At 40.8% G+C, this 27,393-nt stretch overlaps 1 protein-coding gene across 5 annotated transcripts in view; it reads left to right on the top strand.

Moving 5' to 3' along the window:
• Positions 1-27,393, top strand: part of PRKCZ (protein kinase C zeta) — a 285,933-nt gene that overhangs the window by 90,137 nt on the left and 168,403 nt on the right. Inside the window, exons 1-2 of one of the 5 annotated variants that reach the window (XM_073585409.1) lie at positions 2,432-2,612; positions 3,686-3,874. The exons of 2 other annotated variants lie outside the window; for them this stretch is intronic. In XM_073585409.1, coding sequence (XP_073441510.1) covers positions 3,853-3,874 — 22 coding nt within the window. In that variant the 5' untranslated portion in view covers positions 2,432-2,612; positions 3,686-3,852. Of the gene's footprint in view, positions 1-2,430; positions 2,613-3,569; positions 3,875-27,393 lie in introns of those variants that run through there. 2 more of the 5 variants (XM_073585410.1, XM_073585408.1) reach the window with 2 other exon arrangements.

Raw genomic sequence — 27,393 nt, 5'->3', positions numbered from 1 at the left:
GCATTGCTGGCATCTCGGGTCCTTTAGGAAACCAACAAAAAAAAAAAATTGCAAATATTCATTGTCATTTGCAAAGAGATTAACAATGTTGTGCAAACACAGAGCTGCATCTCTGCAGAGGCGGATGACGGCAGCCTTTTTAGCTAGGTAGGGTTCTTCTGCTTTTTTTTGTAAAAGGGCCACATTGCAGGGTTTAAACAGGTTATTATATTTTATATTTACACGTTTTACTGACCCTATACTTTTAAAATTAAAATGTAAATTTATCAGGTGATGTAAATTTGTAGGGGAAAAAAATGGAATTTTTTTTGTTTTTGAAACACAATGTAGTAGTGGCTAGATAGTGTAAGCAATAAAAAAATTGTTTAATGAACCACTTCAGCTTTTTTTTTTTTTTTTTTTTTAAGCTCTGGAGTGGCTCTTTAAATGTCAGTCCCCTTCTCCCGTTCTTATACTCCCCTTCTAGCGGCTTCATCTTTTACCTACGCCGCTCAGGTCCCACGGTGCCATCTTGTGCCCGTAACTTATGACTGACTGGACTCAGAAGAGCTCAGTGGAAGTCTATGAAGTCTCTCATAGACCTTGTATTGAAAAGTGACATCTGGCTCACTCCATAAAACACTGGAGCTGCGGGTCGCTTTTAGCTGGGGAGTGACGCTGGAAAATGAAGGCGGCGGCAGGTGAGTATCAGGCAGGGGAATTACATTTAAAGCCCTGCTCCAGGGGTGCAATAAAAGACGCTTTACACACTATGTGCCAAAGTATTGCAGCTCAGCTCCTATTAAAGTAATTGCCCTATACTTAGGTCATCAATACCTGATCAGTAGCGACTTAACGCCCCCACATATCTTGTAGAACAGCACTTACGAGTTTTGCATGTTTTTCTCAATCATAAATATTGAAAAATTCCAGTCTCAACAAAAACTCCGCTTTTGTAATTCTTATTCTTTACATGCAGCGTTTTGGGTCCAGAGACCCTTCATCAGGCATAGACGTCAAGTGGAAAAAAAGGTACGAAGGATTGTGTCCCTTGTATTACACATCTGACCTCAAATGTAATTATCCTATTAGACAAAAAGGCCTAAAACGATAGTCTGCAATATGTATCAATGCAAAGAGCAGAACATGTGAAAAGATTATCTAAATTCAAAATGGGGCAGCAAAACTGCTCAGTGCACATTTAAAAGGAACCTGTCAGCAGGATTTCAGACCCCAAACTATTTATCTGCATATAGCGCCTTCATAGACAAGTCCAGCAATACCTTTACATGGCTGCTCCATTACTGAGAAATTGGTGTTTTAAATGATATGCAAATGAGGCTAAAGAACTCTGGTAAGATGGCAAGCCTCTGTCACTCCAGCTCTCCACCCCTGCTTGACTGACAGCTCCTTTACCTGAAACCACACAGTACAGAGGTTGGAGGAGGAGGAGACAGTGCTGTTCTTTCAATAGAGCTGAAGTGATGGAGGTTTCAGATCTACAAATAGCTCTTCGCCTCATTAACGTGTGAATTGAAACACTGTGTTCTCAGTAACAAAGGAGCAGGCTGTTTATATGAAGGTATTCCTGGACTTGTCTTTGGACATGCTCCTATAAATAGTTTGGGGTGTGATTTCTGCTGACAGATCCCCTTTAAATAACCCATTCAGATCATATGTGAATTACAGGAGAGGGTGGAAACCTCTTATTAATAAAACACATTGTCATCCTTTCCCCTCTCACCACCTCTTGTATACTGTGTAAATCGCAGTCATACCTGCCGTGATAACGGAATAAATGAGAGCTGACCGTGGGTGTATGTTCTCTAGTTCTAGTTGGTGTATTTTGATCTCTCCGGTCCTGTTTTGCTCCACACCACTGTTTGTCCTAGCTTTACCTTTTTGAGTTTATGTCCACATATTGGCAGTAAATCGGTGCATCGACGTAGTGACGGTTTTATTTTTGTTGGCGGGGGGATGTTTATTTTCTTTAGTAACCATGCTTTATAAATACATGTTGTGACTACAGCTGTTGGATTGCGTGGTGCGATCCTTTCTGCACACCCCTCTTTCTCCTAGACACCAGGAAGGAGGATGTTTTTCTGAACATTCTGCCATCTTCTTGGCATCAATTCCCAGTGCCAGTCTGACATGCCCAGCTTCTATTTAATCACTGGGTTTGCTTCTTTTTTTTTTTTTTTCTCTCTCCTTGGCCTGCTGCTGAAAGGATCTCAGTGTTAGTTCTTTTCACTTGTGTCACTTCTTCCATTTCACGCATCATTTTACGCAAGCTAAAATTGTTCCTCGGACCCAATGTAATAATGTTTTCCTACATGGGAGTCTCCCGGGGATGTGGTGCCCTGTGTGTGTGTCAGGGCTCTGCAGACAGTGTAATACTGGCACTGAACATCCCGCCCACCGCCTATGAGCATCTCGCTCGCTGTAGTTCCTGGTGCACAGAAAAAGCCTTTTGTCGCCTCAGCACTGGCTGTCCTTTACCTTCATACGGCGAGAGAGAGGGGGAGGAGATAGGTGGGGAGCTGCTTGTCTATGGGGTCTTTAATACCGAGACTGGCGGAGATGCTCAAACAATGCACCAGCTGTTACTTTTGGATGTATGCATCACTTTAAAGGTGATAATTCTCCCTCTATCTGTTCCATCTTCATTGTCTTCTGCTCTATGTAATTTTTTAAATTTTTTTATTAATATTAATCGTACCGGATGTATATTGAAACTTCATTTTGGTTTCCTCCATAATGAAATGCATACGGTTAACCCGTCATGTCCTGGGATGATCTGATTAACGCCTTCCTGTCTGGATTTTTTTTCCTTATTATACGGGTCTTGTAATATGATCATGACCCATATAGAGAGGGTTATTGCATGAATGTCAGAGATAATTGCACTTGTGTTGTATTTCTGACACCAGTAATGTTTATTTATCATTCTCATGTCTTGTTTGTGTAACACATGTATCATTGTAGCGGCTGAGACATTTACATTGTATCCAGTAGCTTTTTTTTTTCTTTCTTTGGTGCTGAATGGATTTTGATGCAGAATTTTAGATGTTTAATCATTTTTGTTTTTTTTGGGACCGGTCCTGTGTCCGTCGGATTTGTAAAGTTCGTAGTGCCCGGATGTGAGTGTCTGGTGTATATATGTGCCTGTGGCATCCAGACCATGTTTTCTTCCGTGCCTCAGCTGTTTCATAGTCTCTCCTGGGGGGATATAGAGCCACCCGTGCCTGGATACATGAGGCAGAGAAATGGGAAGAGGTTGAGCTGTCTCTGATCAGCCCACAATGAGATGTTTGCATTTTCCACGTCTCGCCTTGCTTGTCATGTCCAAGCTCTGATTCTGCCTTTTGTCCTTGATGTCTAGTGATAGTTATACAGCAGCATCCATTAATAAAGGAATAGGAGAAGGAGGGTCATAAGGGGGTTAGAGGGATTATTTATTTTTTTTTTTTTTTCCCTTTTCATACATCCTTCAAATGTAGCATGCAAAAAATATCATTTTATTATGAATGCTGAACAATAAAGCTTCGTAATGTGTGTAAACGAAGCTTGCAAGCTATCCGCTGATGCATTGCTGTGTGGAGGTGTGTGAGTGTGTGTATGTGTGTGTGTCAGTGTGTGTGATGCAGAGAAGTCAGCATTCCGCCTCTGTAGCTGCTGTGCCTTCAGTTCTTGCTTTGCAACGTAGATTGCTACCATACACGAAAATACTGCTGGTCTCCTGCATGCCTGTGGACGTTACTGCATTATCTCTGAGCCGAGGGGAAAGATTGGAATAAGATTGTCACTGAGAAGATGTCACAGAGGATTGCTATGGAAAAGGGATGCTGTCGATGAGGAATATTAAAGCAAGGAATGTATCCCAAGAAATCTGACGGTATGTTACCAAGGGGCCTCTCTTTCCAGGTACACGGAGATCACCATCGCTAGATTACCCGGTAACTAATAGGAAGCCATTGTATCCTAGTACACTGAGATCATCATCGCTAGATTACCCCGTAACTAATAAGAATCTGTTCTTTCCTATTCAGACATTACATTTTGGCCTTTCTCCTCTTCTTTTTTTTTTTTAAAGGCAATTGTATGACTTGTTTCAAGTGCATGGTTTTTCTGTATATTCTGCAGTGCTGCATATAAGCAAACACTTGGATTCCTTTACACAGCGAGTTGATGAGTCCGCTATTGAAACGATGCTTTAAGTTTGTCTTCCGGGCAGAGAATTTCTTACGTTAAGACTCTGCTGTCATGATTAGTTGCTTTGCTTGGTTAATTTATCCGCAGATACTTTCTCACTTGGCTTCGCTCGTATGTAAGATATGAGGGTATCTGGTAAATCCACTCGCTCCTGCTTACGTTATTTGCATGAATCATCTACATATATGCTACTTATTCTCTGCAGTGAGATACTAATTCTGTTATCAGTCTGCTAATCAGAGGATTACCGTATATATGAACCTGACTAGGCACATTGGCATTTTTTTTTCTATCTCTTCATTGCTTCCCTACGTAATCTGGATTAGGGCACCCGATTTCTCTGCATGCCAGCGCTACAGCTTATGTCTTTTATGTCTGGCATGGATGATGGAACGTCAAGCCAACCACTCCTAAATTTTGATCCTTGCTGAGTGCTGAACCACTGCTTTTAAAATCCATACAATTCTGTCTTGCTAAAGGGGTCACACTTTAATGAGAGGGTGAATGAAGGACCATTGTCATGGACCATTTAACAGGTTCAATAGAACGGGACTGGCTTATATCAAGGACTAAGCAGGAGTGAGGAAACGTTGGGAAGGTTCAAGGAGACGGTCATAATTCATCATTATCGGATTCATCGGACGTCTGCATCGGGGCTTATCGTGTTGTATCTTTGTGTTAATGGCCATTGACTTTGGTCTGAGTTGATGGTAGTTTGCATGTTTCTCTTGGGTATTGGTTTTGGGTGCTGTGTTCAGTGTTTCTTTGTTATTGATGATCTATTTAGCTGATGATGATCGGACTAGTTTTGTTGCTTGCTATGAGCTTTGCCCCTATATTGGTCACCTCAGACATGGCTACAGTATTTGTTCGAGTTTATATAAAGGTTCACCTAGTTTTATGACTTCTTTTTTTTTTTTTTTTTTTAATTGTTTATGCAACAGGTTAGGATTAAATTTTTTTTAATTAGGTTTGATGGGATTTTAAAAAGTATCGTCTCTGATTCCAAGGTCACGAACATGCCATTGTGCAGTGATCTCCCTCACTGCATGACCTTCTTTGCTAAGGAAGGCTGTTGTGGTCTCAACTATTCATCCCTTTCAATGACTTTTTGATGTTTTTTGCATTTATACTGATTTAAAAGTAGAATGTTTGATTTCAAAAGCTATAAGAAGTCTGGATGTATTATACTTGTAGGTTCATTAGTCTTGTGAGGGATTGTGTACTTGTATGGCTTTTAAGACACTGTACTATACTGTCAGTTTTGCTTGCTGGATATCCAAAATACAGGGGAACGCATAATTTATTTTTTTTTAAATTTTTTAATTAATTTAGAGTACAGGCTACTGCTGATAACTCCCATCAGCCGCTCCTTTCTCTCGCTGATGTTAGCGGCAGCAGGCATAGACTGATGGAAGCAGTAGTCCCATCAGCATCTACCAGTGACCGGAGGTAAAGTTTTATACCTCAGATCACAGCGTGATCACAAATGACAGCGTGGAAACCACAACTGTCTTGACCGGCGGTAAAGATTTTACTGCCGATCAGAAGCTGTGTTTGCCGCGCTGTCATGCACATGACAGCACGACAAGAACCAGTTATTTCCTGGTGAATTCCGTATTCGGTGTCCGTGCCCAAACGGTAGGTGTTCGGTATGGACGCCGAACTTTACTGTTTGGGTTTGCCCACCTCTACCTATTAGTCAGTAATAATCTTTATACACTGCCAATGTATTTTGCAGATCTTTACAAATCAGTAAATATAATATACTTGCGCATTTTCTTCTAAGGTTTGGTCGCAAATTACTTTAAGGCCTCGTTCAGACATCCATGTTGCACGCACGTGTTGTTTTTTTGACGGACGCATCACATTCCCAGTATAATCTAGGGTGCTGTTCACATGTCCATGATTTTCACGGTTTTTGCAAACCACACGGAGTCATGTCTGTAGTTTTTTCAAGCAGCATGGATGTAAAGGGGTCTGTACAAGACTCTGGGTCTGTAAAAAAACACGCATGGCATCCTTGTACCATCCTGGTTTAACATTGTGAAGTATAGGAGAGGATTTGTATTTTATTTATTTCTTTATTCCTCCATAAAAAAAAAACCCTGATGGTAAAAATGGACACATGGATGCACCAGACTGATGATGCCAGTACCATTTTTGTGAATGAGGCTTAAGTGCAGCTGTTGGACAATCCCCGCATGTGTTGTTGCTGTTGCCTTCTGCCAAAAGACATGCAGCTGCGAGGTCTTGAAAATATCCGAGCACACCCAAGATACTTGGATAACGCCCGAGCATGCTCGGATAACACACCATCCGAACACGTCAGCTCATCACTAGTTGCGACCTTTATATCAGAGCGGCTCTTCTATTCTCAGCAGCACCGCTATAGCAGCTGGGCTGTTTTAGCTATATTTGTTTGCCAACAGCCGCCTCTGCACCGCTATAGCAGCTGGGCTGTTTTAGCTGTATTTATTGTTTGCCAACAGCCGCCTCTGGAGCTAAAACAGCTGGTTAGTTGGAGTGTCAGGGGTAAAACCTCCATCCATGGCCTATGATCAATATCAGATTCTCAGACAACCACTTTAAGGATTCTTATTGTTCTACGAGTGCACTGGAGAACATGAAAATCTTACTTGCGCAATGGTTTTAGTCCCCTCTTATGGGGACAAGTCGGAGTCCATTTTTTTTTTTTTTTTCTAGAACGTCACACTGATATGTACGCTATATAACATTGCAGTTCTGTTAAGCAAAGATTTTGTTAAAAGCCATGTAGATGAGACCTTAAAGTCTATTATGTAAATCTTTGTGATATCGGGTATGTGTTTATCCATTTTGGCATTTTTGCAACTGGTGAAATTTTTTTTTCTCTACCACTTTTCTTCTGGGGCTTGCAAGTGTTTCCTGAGGGCGTATGCATCGGATTAGGGCTGTCCGATAACTCTCGGACCAATGTTATACTATGGGACAGTGCTGATCAGCGGTTTTCTTTTTTTTTTTTTTTTTTTTTTGCTCTCATACAGATTCAGCATGAGAGAAAAAAAATTGCAGCATACTGCGATTTCACAGCGCACACAAGTCTATGGGTGCGTGGAAATCATCAGACTGCACTTACCGTAGATGACGTCCGAGTGTAGTTCGATTTCCATGGACTCACAAAATGGAGAAGTGTGTTTTTTTTTTTTTTTTTTTTGGGTTTTTTTTTCCCCCCCATCTTCTCATTTGAGAGAATCAGATCACACTAAGCTGACACTTTGATAAAACTCAATCGGTCAGTCCAGTGAACTTGTGAGCTCGCATGTCGCTCTGAGCTTGTGCGCACGACGCCACTTTGTAGAACCTACACACATGGCCAATGAGACCACTGCCCAAAAGTTATTTCTTATTACATCAGTTCTGACCTTTTATGTCTAGTATTGTTTTCTTCAATGTATTATTCTTTTTATTTATTTTTTTTTAATTGAATAAATGTCATTCTTTGCATTATTGAGCAATGGGGTATAAAGCCTGAACATAGTATGTCTGAACTGCTCGGGGGCCCAGGATATATGTCTCTTCTCATTCCATCTCTTTGGTCTTCTTGCACTAGTCTGTCGCTATTTGCTTTACTCTCTCTTGAGTGGCATGTTATCCCGCTGGGAGAACTGACAGCTAGAGGTCTAATCTATATTTAGGATATAAAAACCTCTACAGCCTACAAAAAATATACCGGGGTTATTATATCTACTGCAGTATATGAATTGTGTGTACACCTTGTCAATTGTGTGCATACATGACATCCATTTTGCTTTGGTATGTCTTGTTTTTTACATGTACTTGTTTACTTGCAGATAATACTGTATTTATTAATTTGTTCATTGTTGACATTTGATATGTCTTGACAGAGCTTGAAGACACAGCATTTCTTAGTTGTTTTTCCATTTTTTTTTTTTATTGCAAAAAAAACTTTTTTTATTTCCGTTTTAATTTTAAAACCGCCATGGACACATTTCTTAAAAAATAACTATATATATTATAACAATGAATGAAGTGGAGAACCCATTTAAAGTCAATGAAATGGCTAATTTTGGTAGTACTGTCCTAAAGGGTGTGAGGTCCCTCTTTACTTTCCTACAACAGATGGTTTGGGGAAAGAAGAATAGGGCAGGTTAAAGGTTTAATCCTTTTATTCTCAGGGAGTATGAGCAGCCTCTACCAGTGGCTTACTCCACTCTCCCCAACAAACAGCACTGCCGAGTCAAATATTCGTGTATGCGGCAGAGTTGTGGGATGGACCGTTCATTTCGCAAACCGTTGTATGGGCGCCATTACTGTTGGATGGCTCCAACCTGAAACCTTATCTGCTCTTTGGATTATTTTCATTAAGATTAATAATTTTGATCCCTTTAGTCAAGTCTGGTCATACCCCTCCATCTCAAGGAGGAGCTTCTAAGATCATGTGCTCCACCAGTATGCAAATTACCTATTATTTTCCGATAGGGCCATAATACTAGGGAGGATATTTTCAGGTATAAGAATGCACTTATTTCCTTATATGGCTGCATCATTTTTATATTTCACTTTACGTAAGTACTAATATTTGGCCGGCACTGTACGCTCAGTTTGTTGCATTTAATGTGATGGTTCAAGTTGCAGTTATTTTGCTTTTAATGTTTTCTGTTGATGTCCACTTTGTTCATTTTGGTCATCCCTCCAAATGCCGGTTGCATGGACCTCAATGGCGGCTCCTGTTTTCCTTCATAGATGTAAATTAATGGGAAAAAACAGGAAAAACTCCAGTTTAGCCTTCTATCATGTACTGGAGACAACCCCCCCCCGTAATCTACAGAAACGGGGACATGGATCTTCTGAGTGGCGTCACCTTCACTCACATAAAATATCAATCCATTAACACCCTCAAAACGGCGTACTGCTTCTGAAACTGGTCATCCTGGGCTCTGGACTCTGTAACATCAAAAATCCAACTAAAAGGCAAAAAGAGGGAGCACCAGGAGAGATTTTAGATTGATTGTGGAGGAAAGGTTCCCTTGGAAGAGGGGGGATATATGGATTTTTTGTTTTGTCCCCTACGTAGTAAGACTTTAAATCAATGTGATCAGATACCTTTTTAGAATTGTGTGTATGTTTACATTTGTTGTAATTTACATTTTTGTTCTTGCCTTGTAATGTTTGTCTCGTACTTCTAACTTGACCTGGGTTATACCTCTGGAACAGAAAGCAATTTGTGATTCAGATCCCCAATTTTACATCAAGGACCATAAAGCGCACGTTGGTTGGTCCCCAATCCATTAGTCACCAATGTAAACACTTTTCTAGTAGGAGACTGCTGGAAGATTGACCGAAACCATGAAATCTGCTGTTTTTCTACCTTGATGGCCATTTCAGTTATAGCCGAAAGCTTCACCCAAGCATATGAAACAAGCTTCAACAAGCTTCAATTTACCAGTAGTGTCGGAGTTTATGATGTGAATAGAAAATGAAGATATTTTACTAGGTTGCGACATGTTCCTTTCATATGGTGGAGGGTCTTAGTCTTTGGTCGGCAGCCCTTTTTTTTTTTTTTTTTTTTTTTTTTTTTTTTCCAAAATCATTTTTATTAGATTTTCAAGTGATTCATACAGATGAACATTTCTGTAAACATATATTACACTGGTCAACAGCATTTTTGGTGCCAAAGATATTTCATCGAATTTAGGGTATTTTTGGGGTGCTGATTCTGAATATGTCATCAGTTTTGCCAGATTGGCTCAAGTTTTTGAGATTTTTGGTATCTTATTTATAGCACTTGTTGGTAAATGCGACGCATCATCTCATTAATTTCTTTGGATTAGTACTTGAACTGAGCAGTTCTCAATATAGTTTTGTGTTAATTAGTGTTCTAAAAGTTTGTTCATAGCTTGATTTTTGCACTAACTTTATGTTGTTGTCTGTTTTCCAGTGAAAAGCATGAACTCATCAAGAAGAAGTTGTCTTAACGATCCAGACTCATTCTGTTACATTTGTGGTGAATACACACTGCCAAAACATAGAAGAAACATAACAGACTTCGTAAAAAAAGTGTATTTTGCCTATTTTGGGGTTATGCTTGGGGACCAAGACAAGTTTTGGGCACCACACATAGTGTGCAAAGCATGTATCGAATTATTACGAAAATGGAGCAAAGGACAAAGAAAAAGCTTCAAATTTGGTGTTCCAATGGTGTGGAGAGAGCCAAAAAATCATCATGATGACTGTTATTTATGGTAAACACAGGTACAGGCACATCTTCACAATGAGGGACAGGCCTTCTTGCAGATTCCATGTTACTCCCATTTTCGTTTCTTATGCTTATTGAATCCTTGCACTTGCACTGCACAGAAATAACAGTCATCATGATGATTTTTTGGCTCTCTCCACACCATTGGAACACCAAATTTGAAGCTTTTTCTTTGTCCTTTGCTCCATTTTCGTAATAATTCGATACATGCTTTGCACACTATGTGTGGTGCCCAAAACTTGTCTTGGTCCCCAAGCATAACCCCAAAATAGGCAAAATACACTTTTTTTAAGAAGTGTGTTATGTTTCTTCTATGTTTTGGCAGTGTATATTCACCACAAATGTAACAGAATGAGTCTGGATCGTTAAGACAACTTCTTCATGATGAGTTCATGCTTTTCACTGGAAAACAGACAACAACATAAAGTTAGTGCAAAAATCAAGCTATGAACAAACTTTTAGAACACTAATTAACACAAAACTATATTGAGAACTGCTCAGTTCAAGTACTAATCCAAAGAAATTAATGAGATGATGCGTCGCATTTACCAACAAGTGCTATAAATAAGATACCAAAAATCTCAAAAACTTGAGCCAATCTGGCAAAACTGATGACATATTCAGAATCAGCACCCCAAAAATACCCCAAATTCATTAAAATATTTTGGACACCAGAAAAAAAATTTTTTTTCGTTGACCTGTGTTATCTCACAAATAAAGACAGTTTGTGATCGAATCCCCATAATAACATAACCCCGAAAATAATAGAGAAATTAAAATCATGTTTACGCGCAACTCAGGTCCCCCTCCTCATCTCAGGCATGTGTTCATTCACCTTGTTTCAGACCTTCAGATTCCCCAACGTACCCCTTATGCTTTCGAGTAAATACCAGTTCGAGTATATAAATGGGTTCATTACCTCTCTTCTTTCATCTTTTGTCATTTTATTCTCAATAAACCTCCTCCATTTCCCCATGAATTTAGCTGTTTCCCTGTCTTTGTTTCTTATCGCCTCTCTTTTATCAATGTCCAATGCTTTTTTAAGGACCAGTATCATGTCTTTCCCGTCTGGAAGCGTTTGCGTTAGCCAGTTCCTCAGGATTAATCGTTTGGCCAGTAATGCTATGACATGAAATAATTTAGGAATGCTCTCTTCCCTCCCCCTATTTCCCGTATGGTGCAGTATCCAACATATGGGCTCAAGTTTCACCTTGACCCCACAGATTTCCTCGGTGAGCCTCTGTACCATCGTCCAAAAATTCTGTGTATATTGACAGTGCCACATCCCATGGATCATGTCAGTTCTTTCTTTCTGACATTTAGGGCATTTCTCTTTTCTGTTTGGGCAATTTGCTGAAAGAGGAATGTTAAAACCAAGCACTAGGCTGTGCATAATTCGAAATTGGCTGTCTCTCCATTTTTCAGAGATGATGTGTTTCCTTACTCTTCCCCAGCCTTCCAAAATACATTCCATCCCGTCCTCTGAGTGTAGTTCTCGAGTCCAACCGCGAAACATTTTGTCTGACCCTGATGGTAACAGGATTTCCCTTACATAACTATATATTTTTGAAATATTCACATCCTGTATGTCCCAATTGGTCATCGTGTCAAATTCGTTAGTCCCTATTTCTTTGGTCACCTCCCGAAGTTTTCCCATAATGTGAAATCTCACTTGGTTATATTGGAGGATTTGAGACTCTTTGAGACTGAATTTCTCTAAAACCTCTGCCCCCTTCAACCACCTGCCTTCTGCCTCATGTAACAGATCACCCACTTTTTTCACCCCCTTCCTCTTCCACTCTTCAAACAAAGCATTCTCACGTCCTAACTTGAAATCTATGTGTGCCCATATGTTCAGGTGTTTGGAAATTGACCAAGACAATTTGAATTTCTTCCTCACCGCCTTCCATGTCATGAGAGTGTCTCTAAAAATCATTGAGTGTTTAACTTCACTCGGCACCCCACTCAAGGAAGCGTGCAGTAGCGAAACTTTATCCCACGGTTTGCACAGTTGGGATTCCAGAGCGTTGTCTGAATACCTCGATGTGCCCTTTATCCAATCAATTATATGACGTGTCAGACAAGCCAAATTATAACCACGTACATTGGGTAGACCTACCCCCCCTCTATCTTTATGACCCATCAATACTCTGGCGCGTAGTCTTTTCTTTTTGCCCCCCCCCCCCCCCAAATGAACTTTGAGAAGGCCCTATTAATTCTGTTACAATCTACATGTTTAATCAGAAGGGGTATGGTTTGCATGGGATATAACAGTCTGGCAAAACTCACCATCTTCAAGAGATGGCATCTCCCCAAGAACGACAACGGAAGCCCTTTCCACCTCTCCAATTCTTTTTCAATTTTGTCTATGAGGGGTCTATAATTCAGCGCATATACCTGGCCTGGGGATCTCCCAATTTGTATGCCAAATACTTTAGTGAGGATTTCATTATCGGGATCCCTACCAAATTATCTCTACCTTGGCTTTCTTTCCCATCCCTTAACATCAACATTTCACATTTTGCCCTGTTTAATTTAAATCCCGAGAAAGCCCCGAATTTTTCGACTTCCCCTAATAAGCGTGGTAAATCTCTTTTTGAGTTATTCATGTATAGGATAATATCGTCAGCGAAAAGCGCCGACTTAACTATCATTGATCCTATTCTAATCCCCTCATGAGAATCTTGCGAGTTAAGAAACCTAGAGAGGGGTTCTATTGCTAGGTTAAATAGCAATGGCGATAAAGGGCATCCCTGACGGGTTCCCTTATACAGTTTGAAAGCATCAGACAAAAATCCCGGCGTATATACTTTGGCTTTGGGGTTTTTGTACAAAGTCGTTAAATAGTCTCTAAATGGACCCACCATTCCCACTTTGTCTAGTACCATACCCAGCCATGGCCACCTCACATTGTCAAATGCTTTTTCTGCATCCAATGTGACCATGGCCGGGTCAGCACGTGAATCTAATTTCCTAGCTCTAATTGCGTCCAGGATCAGTAGAGTTTTTCTCACGTTCGTGACTGCCGATCGACCTTTGATGAAACCCGTCTGGTGATTTGTAATTATTTTTGGTAACAGCATCGCTAAGCGATCAGCCAGTATCTTAGATAATATCTTGATATCCTGGTTAATCAGTGATATTGGCCGTTATCCCGAGGGCGAATCTTTATCTTTATCCCCTTTTGGGAGCAGTTTGATATAGGCCGTATTCATGTCCTCTGACAAGTTTTCCCCTTTCAATATGTTGTTAAACATTCGTGTCAGAGTGGGTGCGACCTGCGATCTAAGTTCTTTATAGAATCCCCCATTCATCCCATCCGGGCCAGGAGCTTTATGCGCTCCCAAGTGTCTTATTGAGGACTGTACCTCCTCCTCTTTGATATCCATATTTAGAAAGCATGGCAGCCCTTTATGAATGTTGACCTTTTTGAAAATGAATGATGACCTGCAGTTTACCATGGTTTATTTTCCTTTTGTTTGTTTTATAAGAAGCTAGAGATTTATTTTCCATCTGAAATTAAAATAAGTTACGGTACATAAGATTAAGAGAATTTTTTTTTTTTTTTTTAACCAATATTTTTAAGATTTATCCAGAATTGCTTTTATTTTATCCCATACACTTGCAGCCTTTCAATTGGTTCCAAATTGTGTGGGCTACAGTTACTTGTAACATCTGCACGTGATGTTTAAACATGGTTGTACATTTCATTATCATAGCGGTTTATCGTTATTACCAAACTGGAAACCTCACTCCTAGATGACAGTAAACATTAGATAGAGGTAGGTTGTTGGTTGGAGCACTGTTTAAACAGCTATAAAGGACTCCATAACCATTGGATGAAAGTTGGCCAAACACTACAACTTTGGAAGGTCCTACTGAACATCTTGTATGTGTGAGGAACTCTTGATTCAGGGGGGTAGAAGGATCGAACAGTTGGTCAATGGCTGATACTTTGGTTTACGAGGAAAATAAGCCCCTGCCAGAAGTGTCGACTGTGACTTTTTCCTCTCGCCCTATTGAATTTACTGGAATGTTCGGCTGTACTGAGTTATCATGGGGGTGTGTGGGGAAACTAGGTAGCTGGTTGAACATTTGTTTGGCAGATGGCTATCTCATGCGTATGGCTAGCGCGACACCCAGCAAAATTTTGTCAAAGGCTGTCGCCAAGTATCCGTCAGATGTCAAATGGATCATTGGTTGGATAGAACTATCGTTTTGTTTTCTCCTTAAAGAACAACTTCAGAGTAATGTGTATGGCCACTTTCAGGGTCCTATACACATTGAATTAAAGTTTGCAGAACTCGCCCATATGAGCGAATTCCTACAAGAGGTGCCCCAACACATTGGCAGATATAAGGGAGAAAGAAGAATCCTTTGTTCCTGCAGATGATTAGCTAGAGGTATCTGGAAACGTGGATTGTTTCTTTCTGTTCTTTAAATACCTTTGCGCGCTCTGTTTGGCCTGTTAATGGAGGAGACAGGAGGATTGTTATTTGGCCTTCGGCTTTTATAAGTGCACTGTTAACGTTATTGCAGCCACAGCAAAATTGACTTTATACCAGCTCTCTCAAATAGTTTTTTTTTTTTTTTTAAAAAAAACTACAAATTACAACCTACAGAGGCATGTAAAAGTTTTGGCACCCCTTGTCAAAATTACTGTTATTGTAAACAGTTAATTTCATCTTCAACTTGCTTATCTCTAAAAGGCCTAAAGTTAAGCACCACACATTTCCTTTTGAAATTTTAGGCAAAAAAAAAATACATCTTTTCATCTTTTACATTTTAAAAATTACAAAAAGGAAAATGGGCTGTCTGCATGGTTAATATATAATAGCACTCCCTTTTGAAAGTATCACAACAACTTATAAAAACTTTCTGTAATCAGCCAAGAGTCTTTCCATACTTGTTTGAGGGATTTTCATCCATTCTTACTTGGAGACTTCTTCCAGTTCTGTGGGATTCCTGGGTCATCTTACATCTTCTGCTATGTTGAGGTCTAGATGATGATCAGATCAGGAGACTCTGAGGGCCATTGTAAACCCTCCAGCTAGTACCTTCTGAGGACGTCTATTGTGGATTTTGACGTGTGTTTTTGGATCATTATCCATTTGTACAAGATATCCACTTTTCACCTTCAGGTTTTTTTTTTTTTTTTTTACAGATAGTATTATGTTTGTATCAAGAACTTGTTGAAATTTCATTGAATCCATTCTTGCCTCTACTCATGAAATGTTCCCTGTGCCATTGGCTGCAGCACAACCCCACATAATGATTGATCTACCCCCATGTTAAATGGTTGGTGAGCCTTTTTTTTTTTTTCTAAAGTTCTGTGCCCTTTTTTCCTCCATACTTTTGATCATTGTGGCTATAAAGTTTTATTTTAACCTCATCGGTCCACATGACTTGTTTCCAAAATGCATCAGGCTTGTTTAGATTAAATAAAAAAAAAAATCAGGTAGTATGAATAACCAAAAGAGGTTCCGAGAGTATAAAACAATTCAAGTTTATTAATCAGAAAATAGATGCAGCGTAAAGTGCAGAAGTTCATATATGTGCAATTGAGCAAAATAGATTTGTTTAAATAATAGATAAATACAATTACCGGTAATCTAATGAAGTAGCATATGCTGAATTACACATATTAGCCGTGCATCAATATATCCCTAAGTCTAAAATCCAAAATGTCCCAACAGGGGTCATGTATTGAAAAGGGAGATATAACGGAGATATAACCTGAAGTGCAATAGTGCATAATATTGTGCAGAGTAAGCAATAGTAGTCAGGTATGAGAAGATAAACACAGTGGCATAAAGTGCACAATATACAAGTAGAACAATAATATATCAATATGCAGAAGTAAGGGCTATAACTTATATGATGTCAGAGACCATAAACACCAGCCTGCCGCCTCTATGCACCTTTCAACGCCGGTCTTCATCAGGAGACGCATTTGATGCGCAGCTAATATGTGTAGTTCAGCATATGTTACCTCATTAGATTTAATTGTATTTATCTATTTAAACAAATCTATTTTGCTCAATAACACACAAACTGTGCTCCAAATTATTATGCAAAAAGAGTTTAGGAGTAATAAGGTTAACATTTTTTTGTTTGTCATTTCAACTCATTGATGGTGATGTGTGTCAGGGATCTTTATATCACTGAAAACAATTGCAGATACCTGTGCAAATTAGTTTGGCAGGTGTGTCCAAATAAAGGCAAGACTACTTAAGAAGGCTGTTCCACATTATTAAGCAGCCTACATTTTTTGCCAAAATGGGAAAGAAAAAGGATGTGTCGGCTGCTGAGAAGCAACAAATTGTGGAGTACTTAGGTCAAGGCATGACTACAATCAACATTGCTAAGACACTTCATCGTGATCATCGCACAATCAAGAAGTATGTAGCTGATTCCCAGCACACACGTGTGCGTGCTGATAAGGAAAAATTGAGGACTCTTTCCAACAGGCAATTGCGTCAGGTTAAAGGAGCAGCTGCAAAAATGCCTTGTCATAGCAGCAGACAAGTTTTTGAAGCTGCTGGTGCCTCCAACGTCCCCCGAACAACAAGATGCAGTGTCCTTCAGAGGTTTGCAGCTGTGCGTAAGCCATCCAGTTGATCTATCCACTGCACACAAGCAGAAACGGCTCCAGTGGGCCATTTATACATGAAGACTGACTTCCAAACTGTTTTGTTCACCGATGAGTGCCGTGCAACGCTCGATGGTCCGGATGGAGTGGAGGATGGCTGGTTGATGGACTCCCCATGAAAACACGGCTAAGGCGCCAACAAGGATGAGGTGGAGTAATGTTTTGGGCTGGAATCATGGGGAGAGAGATTATCGGCCCCTTTAGGATCCCTGAAGGGGTAAAGATGAACTCCATAATCTATGTGGAGTTTCTAAAACAGCACTTCCTGCCATGGTTCAAGAGGAAGAACCGTGCTTTCCGCAGCAAGATCATTTTCATGCATGATAATGCACCGTCTCATGCTGCAAATAACACATCTGTATCTCTGGCTGCTATGGGAGGACAGACTTACGGTGTGGCCACCATCTTCCCCTGATCTCAACCCCATTGAGAACCTCTGGAGCATCATCAAAAGGAGTGTCTATGATGGCGGGAGGCAGTTCACATCTAAGCAACAGCTCTGGGAGGGTATTCTGTCCACATGCAAAACAGTTGAAGTACAAACCATCCAAAAACTGACAAATTCAATGGACGAGAGAGTTCAGAAGCTTCTTTCGAACAAGGTGTCCTATGTGCAAATGTAACATCACCTAGAATAAAGTTTTGACTTGAAAACTGTTTGATTTCATTTTGTAATAAGCTGATAATGCTTATAATTTCACAATTGACCATTTTTTTTATTCAAAATAAAAAGGTTGAAAACTCTGCTGTGCATAATAATTTGGAACATGCATTTTGAGTGTTATTTTTAAAAAATATACTGTTTTCATAGGCAGTTTGTTCAAAAACATTGCAATTATACTAGAATAGTAGATGACTGGAAAATAACAATGACTGCAATTCATATAGGTAATTTAGAGAAAATATGAGGAAATATTTTTTGCATAATTTGGAACACAGTGTATATGCACTTCTGCACTTTATGCTGCATCTCTGTTTATACCCCTTCCTTAACTAATATTGGAATATTCAATTGGAAAACTTAGATGCACTGTGAATTGTAGCTTTGCATATGCAATATATATACGGCTATACTTGTATCCTTTTTACCCCTCTAAAATCCTGCTCTTGTGTTACTCTGGATATTGTCCTTGACTTTTTTTTTAAAAAAAATCTATTTTCTGATTAATAAAATTGAATTGTTTTATACTCTCCGACCCTTTTTGGTTATTCATACTACCCGACTTTTTTTTTTTTTTTTTATCTAGTGTATAGTTAAGAGTTTTTTTCTTTTTGATTCCTTCTTTTGGGAATTTATATCTAATCAGGCTTGTTTAGATATCCTTTTGCCTACTGCTGATGCTGAATTTTATGGTGTGGACACAGGAGGGGTTTTCTTCTGATGATGACTCTTCCATGAAGGCCATATTTGTGCAGGTGTCTCTGAACAGTAGAACAATGTATCACAACTACAGAGTCTGCTAAATCTTTCTGAAGATCTTTTGCAGTCAAGCAGGGTTCCTGATTTGCCTCTCTAGTAATTCAGGGCTGCTTTTAGGCAAAATGGGGTCCCAAATGCTAACATATTGCACATCACACAGAAGCATTTTGATTGTATTTACATGCGTTGAGTTCAGGCCGCTAAATAACTGTGATCGACAATATTGAAATCGTTCGCTTGTTTCCCGGCCTCTTTCCTCCATCTGAGAAAGAATGATAGGGACAGAACAATCACTAATGGATCATTCTGTCCCCATACAGTATCATGTTATCAGCAGCACATCTACAGTTTACACCCCATAGTCCTCCATATAATTTAATGTGCTCCATAGTCCTCTGTTGTGAATGGGTCACCGAGGAGGATAGCAGGCCCAGGCCAAGCCACAGAAAACCAGAGAGGTTGGTAACTAAGCAGATTGCAGAACCCCGATCCTATCCACACAACTAGCAGTAGCCGTGGAGCGTACCTACGGTGATCCTAGACGCCTTGACACAGCTGGAGAGCTAACTAAGCCTAAAGCAAGAAAGGAGAAATCTAAACTGCCCCAGAGCAGACCCCAAAGGAATAGATGGCCCTCAAACATATATTGTCGGTGAGACAAGATGAAAACACAAATGCAGGTAGGAAAATAGACTGAGCAAATAATGAGGCCCACACTGACTAGACAGAAAAGGAAAGACACTGTCTGCAATCATGCAAAAAACCCTGCAAAAAGTCCAACACGTCTGATGCACAAAAACACTGAAGTTGCACGACTTCGCCCCCACTATATCAGCACTCCGGTATATTCTGAAAGAAAAGCAAAAAGAGACCAATATAACAGGGGACAAAACAAACTGGCACAAGCAGTAACATATGGGCGGTGATTCAGCACAGCCCCAGCCGGAGCTGGCTGACCAGCACAAAGCAGAGATAGACAAAACCAGATCAAATGCAAACAGAAAAGCAAATGAGCCACTTGGCTGAACCATGCAGGGACAGAGCTCGAGACATCAGACCTCTGAAGGCACAGGAAGAAAATCACCAGCAGGGATAGAGGGAGTCTGCTGTCTTTAAATCCCAATCTGAAACCCCAGATCTCCAATTGTCATCCTCATTATCAGGTGGCAAGCCTCTGTCAATCAGATCAGCTCCACTTCTTCAGTAACCACCAGAGGCAGCCCAGAAAGAGAACTCTCAACCCCTCTGTCAATCTGACCAGCTCCACTACCATCAGTAATAACCAGAGGGATGCCAGAAAGAGAATTCACAACAGTCCTCCATATAATATGTGCCGCATAATCCTCCATATAGTATAATACACTCCTCATAGTCCTCTATATATTAAAATACACTGCCCAGTCCTCCATATAGTATAATACACTCCTCATTGTGCGCCATATAGTATAATGCACCGCTGTAGTCATCCATGTAGTACAATTCACTTCCCATAGTATAATGCACCCCATAGTTCTTCATATAGTATAATGTATTCCCCATAGTCCTCGATACAGTATAATGCAGCCCACATATAGTATAATGCATCCACCCCATAGAGCATATGCAGCCATCCCACAGAGTATAATGCAGCCCCGCCATACAATATAATGTAACCCCCCATAGAATATAATGCAGCCCCCCTCTTACAGTATAATGCAGCCGCCCCTTAGAGCATAATGCAGCTACCCCAAAGTATAATGCAACCACTCCACAGAATATAATGTAACCCCCTATAGAATATAATACAGCTCCCCTCATATAGTATAATGCAGCCCTTCCATAGAATATGGCATCCCCTCAGAGTATATTGCAGCCCCCCCCATAGACTATAATGCAGCCCCTTGTACAGTATAATGTAGCCCTCCTCATATAGTATAATGCAGCCCCCATAGAGTATAATGTAGCACCCTCATAAAGTATGAAGCCCCCATACAATATAATCTAGCCCCCATAGAAAATAATGCAGACCCCCATAGAATACAATGTAGCCTCCTCATAGAGTATAATGTAATCACCCTCCATAGAATATAATAAATATAATACAGCCCCCCATAGAATATAATGTAGCCCCAAATAGAATATAATACAGCCCACCTCCCCATAGAATATAATGTAGCCCCCCACATTATATAACACAGCCTCCCCCATAGAATATAATGTAAAATGTACCCCCCATGGTATATAACACAGCCGCATAGTATATAGCCCAGCACCACATGGTGTATATATAGCCCAGCAACACATGGTGTATATAGACCAGCCACACATGGTATATATAGACCAGCACCACATGGTGTATATATAGACCAGCTACACATGGTATACAATGCCTTGCGAAAGTATTCGGCCCCTTGGAACTTTTCAACCTTTTCATGCTTTAAACATAAAGATACCAAATGTAAATTTTTGGTGAAGAATCAACAACAAGTGGGACACAATTGTGAAGTTGAACGAAATTTATTGGTTATTTTATTTTTGTGGAAATTCAAAAGCTGAAGTGGGGCGTGCAATATTATTCGGCCCCTTTACTTTCAGTGCAGCAAACTCACTCCAGAAGTTCATTGTGGATCTCTGAAGGATCCAATGTTGTCCTAAATGACTAATGATGATAAATATAATCCACCTGTGTAATCAAGTCTCCTTATAAATGCACCTGCTCTGTGATAGTCTCAGGGTTCTGTTTGAAGCACAGAGAGCATCATGAAGACCAAGGAACACAACAGACAGGTCCATGATACTGTTGTGGAGAAGTTTAAAGCCGGATTTGTATACAAAATGATTTCCAAAACTTTAAACATACCAAGGAGCACTGTGCAAGCGATCATATTAAATTGGAAGGTGTATCATACCACTGCAAATCTACCAAGACCCGGCCGTCCCTCTAAACTTTCATTTCAAACAAGGAGAAGACTGATCAGAGATGCAGCCAAGAGGCCCATGATCACTCTGGATGAACTGCAGAGATCTACAGCTGAGATGGGACAGTCTGTCCATAGGACAACAATCAGTCGTACACTGCACAAATCTGGCCTTTATGGAAGAGTGGCAAGAAGAAAGCCTTTTCTCAAAGATATCCATAAAAAGTGTCGTTTACAGTTTGCAACAAGCCACCTGGGAGACACACCAAACATGTGGAAGAAGGTGCTCTGGTCAGATGAAACCAAAATCAAACTTTTTGGCAACAATGCCAAACAATGTTTGGCGTAAAGGCAACACAGCTCAACACCCTGAACACACCATCCCCACTGTCAAACATGGTGGTGGCAGCATCACGGTTTGGGCCTGTTTGTCTTCAGCAAGGACAGGGAAGATGGTTAAAATTGATGGGAAGATGGTTGGAGCCAAATACAGGACCATTCTTGAAGAAAACCTTTTGGAGTCTGCAAAAGACCTGAGACTGGGACGGAGATTTGTCTTCCAACAAGACAATGATCTCAAACATAAAGCAAAATCTACAATGGAGTGGTTCACAAATAAACATATCCAGGTGTTAGAATGGCCAAGTCAAAGTCCAGACCTGAATCCAATCGAGAATCTGTGGAAAGAGCTGACAACTGCTGTTCACAAACGGTCTCCATCAAACCTCACTGAGCTCGAGCTGTTTGCCAAGGAAGAATGGGCAAGAATTTCAGTCTCTCGATGTACAAAACTGATGGAGACATACCCCAAGCGACTTGCAGCTGTAACTGCAGCAAAAGGTGGCGCAACAAAGTATTAAGTTAAAGGGGCAGAATAATATTGCACACCGCACTTTTCAGTTTTTGAATTTCCACAAAAATGTAAAATAACCAACAAATTTTGTTCAACTTCACAATTGTGTCCCACTTGTTGATTCTTCATCAAAAAATTTACATTTGGTATCTTTATGTTTGAAGCATGATCTGTGGGAAAAGGTTGAAAAGTTCCAGGGGGCCGAATAATTTTGCAAGGCACTGTATATAGCCCAGCACCACATGGTGTGTGTGTATATATAGACCAGTCACACATGGTGTATATATAGCACAGCACCACATGGTGTGTGTATATATAGCCCAGCCACACATGGTGTATATATAGACCAGCCACACATGGTATATACAGCCCAGCACCACATGGTGTGTATATATAGACCAGCACCACATGGTGTATATACAGCCCAGCACCACATGGTATGTATAGACCAGCACCACATGGTAGATCAGCCACATATGGTATATATAGCCCAGGCCACATAGCATACCCCCCCCCCCCCTGAAAAAGGCTCCACAGTCCAGCACACACAATGATATATTAAAAAAGAAAACACTTTCCACCTTCTCGTGCCCGCGCTGCTCCCGGCTCCTGCACTGCCTGGCACACAGTGAGAGCGCGACGACGTCATGGCGCGCCCGCTGTGTCAGAGGCCGAGCGGGGAATGATGGGAGAGGGAGTGTCAGCTGACGCTCTCTCCTCCACCATCAATGCGGCGGGGGAGTCGGCGCTGGGAGCAGGCGGGGGAAGTCGGCGCTGGGAGCAGGCAGGCCCCCCTGCCTCTCAGGGACCCCATAGCGGCGGCATGATGTGCCGCTAGGTGAGGGCCCCTGGGGGAGAGGGGGCACTAGGCAGTTGCCTGGTCTGCCTGCCTCTAACGCCGGCCCTGTAGCAATCCTACAAGCAGCTCTCACTGAAATTTTGCTTGGTCTTCCAGACTTGATTTGAACCTTCACTGTTCCTGTTACCTGCCATTTCTTAATTACATTTCATACTGAGGAAAGGACAATTTGAAAACGCTTTGCTATCTTCTTATTGCCTTCTCCGGCTTTGTGGGCCTCCACCATTTTCATTTTCAGAGTTCTTGGTAGCTGCTTAGAAGAACCCATGGATGTTGTTTTTTGGAACAAGGTAAGACCTGTTTGACATTTCCGGTTTTTTTTTCGATCAGTTGCAATCCGCCAAAGATGGTAAAGATGGATCCGTTTCTGTTGTGACACCAACGTATGCCACCGGACTGTTTTTGTGACGGATCCGCTGAAGTAGCAAATTTAAAGGAACCGCGTGAGAGATTTTTTTTTTTTTTTTCCCTGTTTCACGGCCTTTCCGGAACGCTATTCAGGGTTAAAAACCCTGGCAGAGCAAATCTGGCGGGCATGCGCAATACAAAATAGCGGACCGTCGCTCTGAAAAAATGTTTCGGGGTCCGTCTCCTCCGCCCGGGAGCCGCTACAATTCTCACGGATCCGTCAAAAAATGGATGCGACAGACGACCGTCAGTCAAAATCCGCCGCTAATGTAAGTCTATGGGGGGGGGGGGAAACGGATCCGCCAAAAAAGGGTGGATCCCTTTTTTTCGAAAAGTGAAGGATTTTGACGTCAAAAAACGGAAATGTGAAACAGGCCTTAGAGAAGGCTATGTTTTTATAAAGCTGGGAAATTTGCATCACCTGGCCTTTCCTAACGATGATGGTGAGCAAGCCATAACCCTAATGGGCTAATGAAGATCTGAATCCTTGGTCAAAGTTATCTGAGCGCACACATCTCCAAGGGTGCCCAAACTGTTCCACTGGCTCATTTTTTTTTTTTTTTTATGTAAGAAATTGCTATAATATAAAATAGTAATAGTCATTTCATTATCAATTTGCTTAACTGTTCACAGTAACAGTAATTTTGACCAGTGGTGCCCAAACTTTTACATGCCACTGTGTATAGGCAGCATTTATTACAGGATCTAGGGATTGTCATGGCACATATCAAAAATATCGTGGCACAGCCGTGTCGGTGCTCAAAAATAGGTTCCCACACCAGAACAATAGTAAAGTAAATTTTTGGCACTCAACTTGACAATAAACAAAGGATTTTACTTGCAGTCAAAGGCAGTAAACGTTTCGGTCAATACATCTAACCTTCATCAATACACAGACTGCACCTGAGTGGTCCGTGAACATGGAGTAGTAAAATAACACTGAAATGGAGAGAATCATAGACTCCTGTCATGGCACATAATCACATTGTAGCCTCAAGCAGATAATTTGTTCTCTTAAGGGCCCGTCACACTAAGCGATATCGCTAGCAATATTGCTGTAACATCACTGGTTTTTGTGACGCAGCAGCGATATTGCTAGCGATATCGCTATGTGTGATATTTGCCTCCGACCGGCTCCCCCGCTGGTTATTGCTGATTGCGTGAGAACGGCCTGGGCAGTTTCTCGTCGTCAGCTTCCTGCTGTGGAGACGAGCGACGCGTGGACGCGGGCGGGAGGACGTCTTCATTGCCTCGTCTGACAGGTAAGTAGCGACCGCCGACCGCTGCTATGTCGCTGGTGAGATCTGCCTGTGTGGCAGCTCACTAGCGACCACTTAGCGATGCATCAGCGATCCTGACCGCGTCATATCGTTGTCGGGATCGCTGGTGCATCGCTAAGTGTGACAGTACCTCTAGGCAAGCTGCCGTGCGATAGATGATTTACAGTATTTACTGTTCTTTCGTCTGCATTACTAATGGCTGCATCCTTGTATGAATACTTCTTGTGCAAATGGGGGTGTATTTGTTACACAGCATGGAGATACTCTGTCATATAGATCAATATAATCCGTTTACTTCTTTGAATTATATTTAGCAATACCTGTTTCTATAAATATATATTCTTCCTGGAAATGAAGTGTACATAATTAAGCATGCACCAAATTGCCATGGGGGAAAAATCTGCAAAAATTGTATGATTGATAAGGCCAGATTCTGCGTTGCTGCCTTTTATAGCTTTAGAGATTGTATGTGATACTCACATCTGAATTTATGCATCTTTTTTTTTTTTTTTTTTTTTTTTTTTTTTTTGCTAGAGCTGCCTTTCATTACATGCACTACTCTCATCTGTTAAAATAGAGCACGCTCCAGTGTTATTATTTTTTTTTTTTTGCACTTGAACCGTTAAGTCAGCGTGCAAGGGCACACAAATTTTAAGTTGGTCAGTGTGTGGTCTGTATGTGATCCACTGCGTACACAGATTGAAAATCTACTTGTATACTTGTAAACTCGAGCTTACACCACTTCCACTAGAACAGACAGATCTCAATTAGTGATGAGAGATCATGCTTGGATAAGGGGTTATCTGAGTATGCTCAGGTGCTAACGGAGTGACTTCGGCGTGCTCAAAATGTATGTTTGAGTCCCTGCAGCTGCATGTCTCACGGTCTAACAAATATAGGGAATCCCTGCATGTGTTGCGGCTGTCGAACAGCCACGAGACATGCAGCCGCGGGGACTCAAATACATTTTTAATGTACGTCAACTTCATATACTAATAATAATATATTGTGATCACTTCTGTCCATCTTGTGCAGGGAGACACCGGCTGTCTGTTATCTAACACCTGATGACCTTGAAGTGCCTATTGAACCAAGCACTAATTGTATAACTGCATCTCATCGTTCTATGGGAATAAAGCCTGTGAGATGTTGGTGTTGCTAGGAGCGGCATTGTATTGGTGCAGAATTCACTATGCGTCGCTCTTTAAGTATAGATTTACCTTTCTTTAGCATTGGTCTTTATTCGGCAAATGTAAAATGAGTTTCTATTTTAGCAAATGGAAAACGCTTGTACCTGTAAGCTGTAAATAAAGCTCTTGTATTTCTGCTTAGTAGTTTAAATGGCTAATGGCAGGTTCTGAAAAGCTAATTAACACTAATATTTCTTGAAAATTTTTACTTGATAACAGCCAATGAAGCAGATATTGATATCTTAAAGGGTTATTAACATAGTTGCATTACATTCATCATAGCACAATAAATTAACAATAAGCCCAAAATTGTTTTTTTTTTTTTTTTTTTTTTCCGCTAAACTTATCTACCCGTCTGTGCAATCAGCCCTCATATATCTGAATGGACAATCCTATTCTTATCTGTGAAAACTACATTTCCCAGCAGCACCCTGCTTTTCCTCAGTGCTGCAGATCCCTCCTGCTTTGCAATCCTCCAAAATGGAGCTTATAATAAGTAGATTTTTTGTTTTTGTTTTTGCCTGCTGCTGACTGATTAGTAATGTGAAACTACAAATGCTGCTCAGTTAATGCATATGGCAAAGGATTATCTTCTACCATATTCATTAACAAAGCAGAATTTGAAGTTTCACATCACTGACAGATCTGTCAGCAGCAAGCAAGAAACACAGCTCAGCTCTTGACTACCTAGTAATTATAAGCTCAGCTGTGGTGCTGGACAGTTGAGCTCTGCTGGAAACACACTAGCAATTTTGGATAATAAAGCCAGCTATACTGATGTAGATGAGAAAAGATAAAGTCAGCTAGGAAGAGTACTACAAAGGAGCATAGGGTGTATTCTAAATCTAGATTACACTGTCAGTGTTGGAGGTGGAGCACAGTGATGCTGGCAGGAAGCCGGCTGAGAAGGATTGCATTGTGCTTGATTGATCGAGAACATTGGAACTACAGCAGGAAGGATCCAATCGCAACTGGAAGGTCATGCATTTGGGGGGGGGAAGAGGTGCTATGTGCAAATTGGGGCAGAGCTACATTGCCACAAAAAAGTATAATATTTTTTTTCCCGCTTGTATATGTTTTGTTAATGATTTGATACAATGGCAAACATCCCTTCTATTATACATTTTAAAAATGCTGATACATGCAAAACCATGTCTATAAATGAATCCTAGGAATTGTAATATTATAAAGACGCCACTTGTACCAGCCACATAAATTGCTTCAGCTCAAAAATTGCACCCATGTCAATAGACTAATGTCCTAGACCACTACCAGCCTTAGGCCGGGGTCAGACTTGTGAGTACAATGCGAGAAACTCTTGCATCAATACCCGGCACTGCCGCCGGCACTCGAACCGGAGTGTGCGGCTGCATGTATTTCTATG

This window comes from Dendrobates tinctorius, unplaced genomic scaffold (genome assembly GCF_039654945.1).
Source record: "Dendrobates tinctorius isolate UK_male_01 unplaced genomic scaffold, ASM3965494v1 ptg000086l, whole genome shotgun sequence".
In the NCBI taxonomy this organism is placed as follows: domain Eukaryota; kingdom Metazoa; phylum Chordata; class Amphibia; order Anura; family Dendrobatidae; genus Dendrobates; species Dendrobates tinctorius.
The sequence above is the reverse complement of the archived record's forward strand: the minus strand, read 5'-3'. Positions and strand labels throughout refer to the sequence as shown.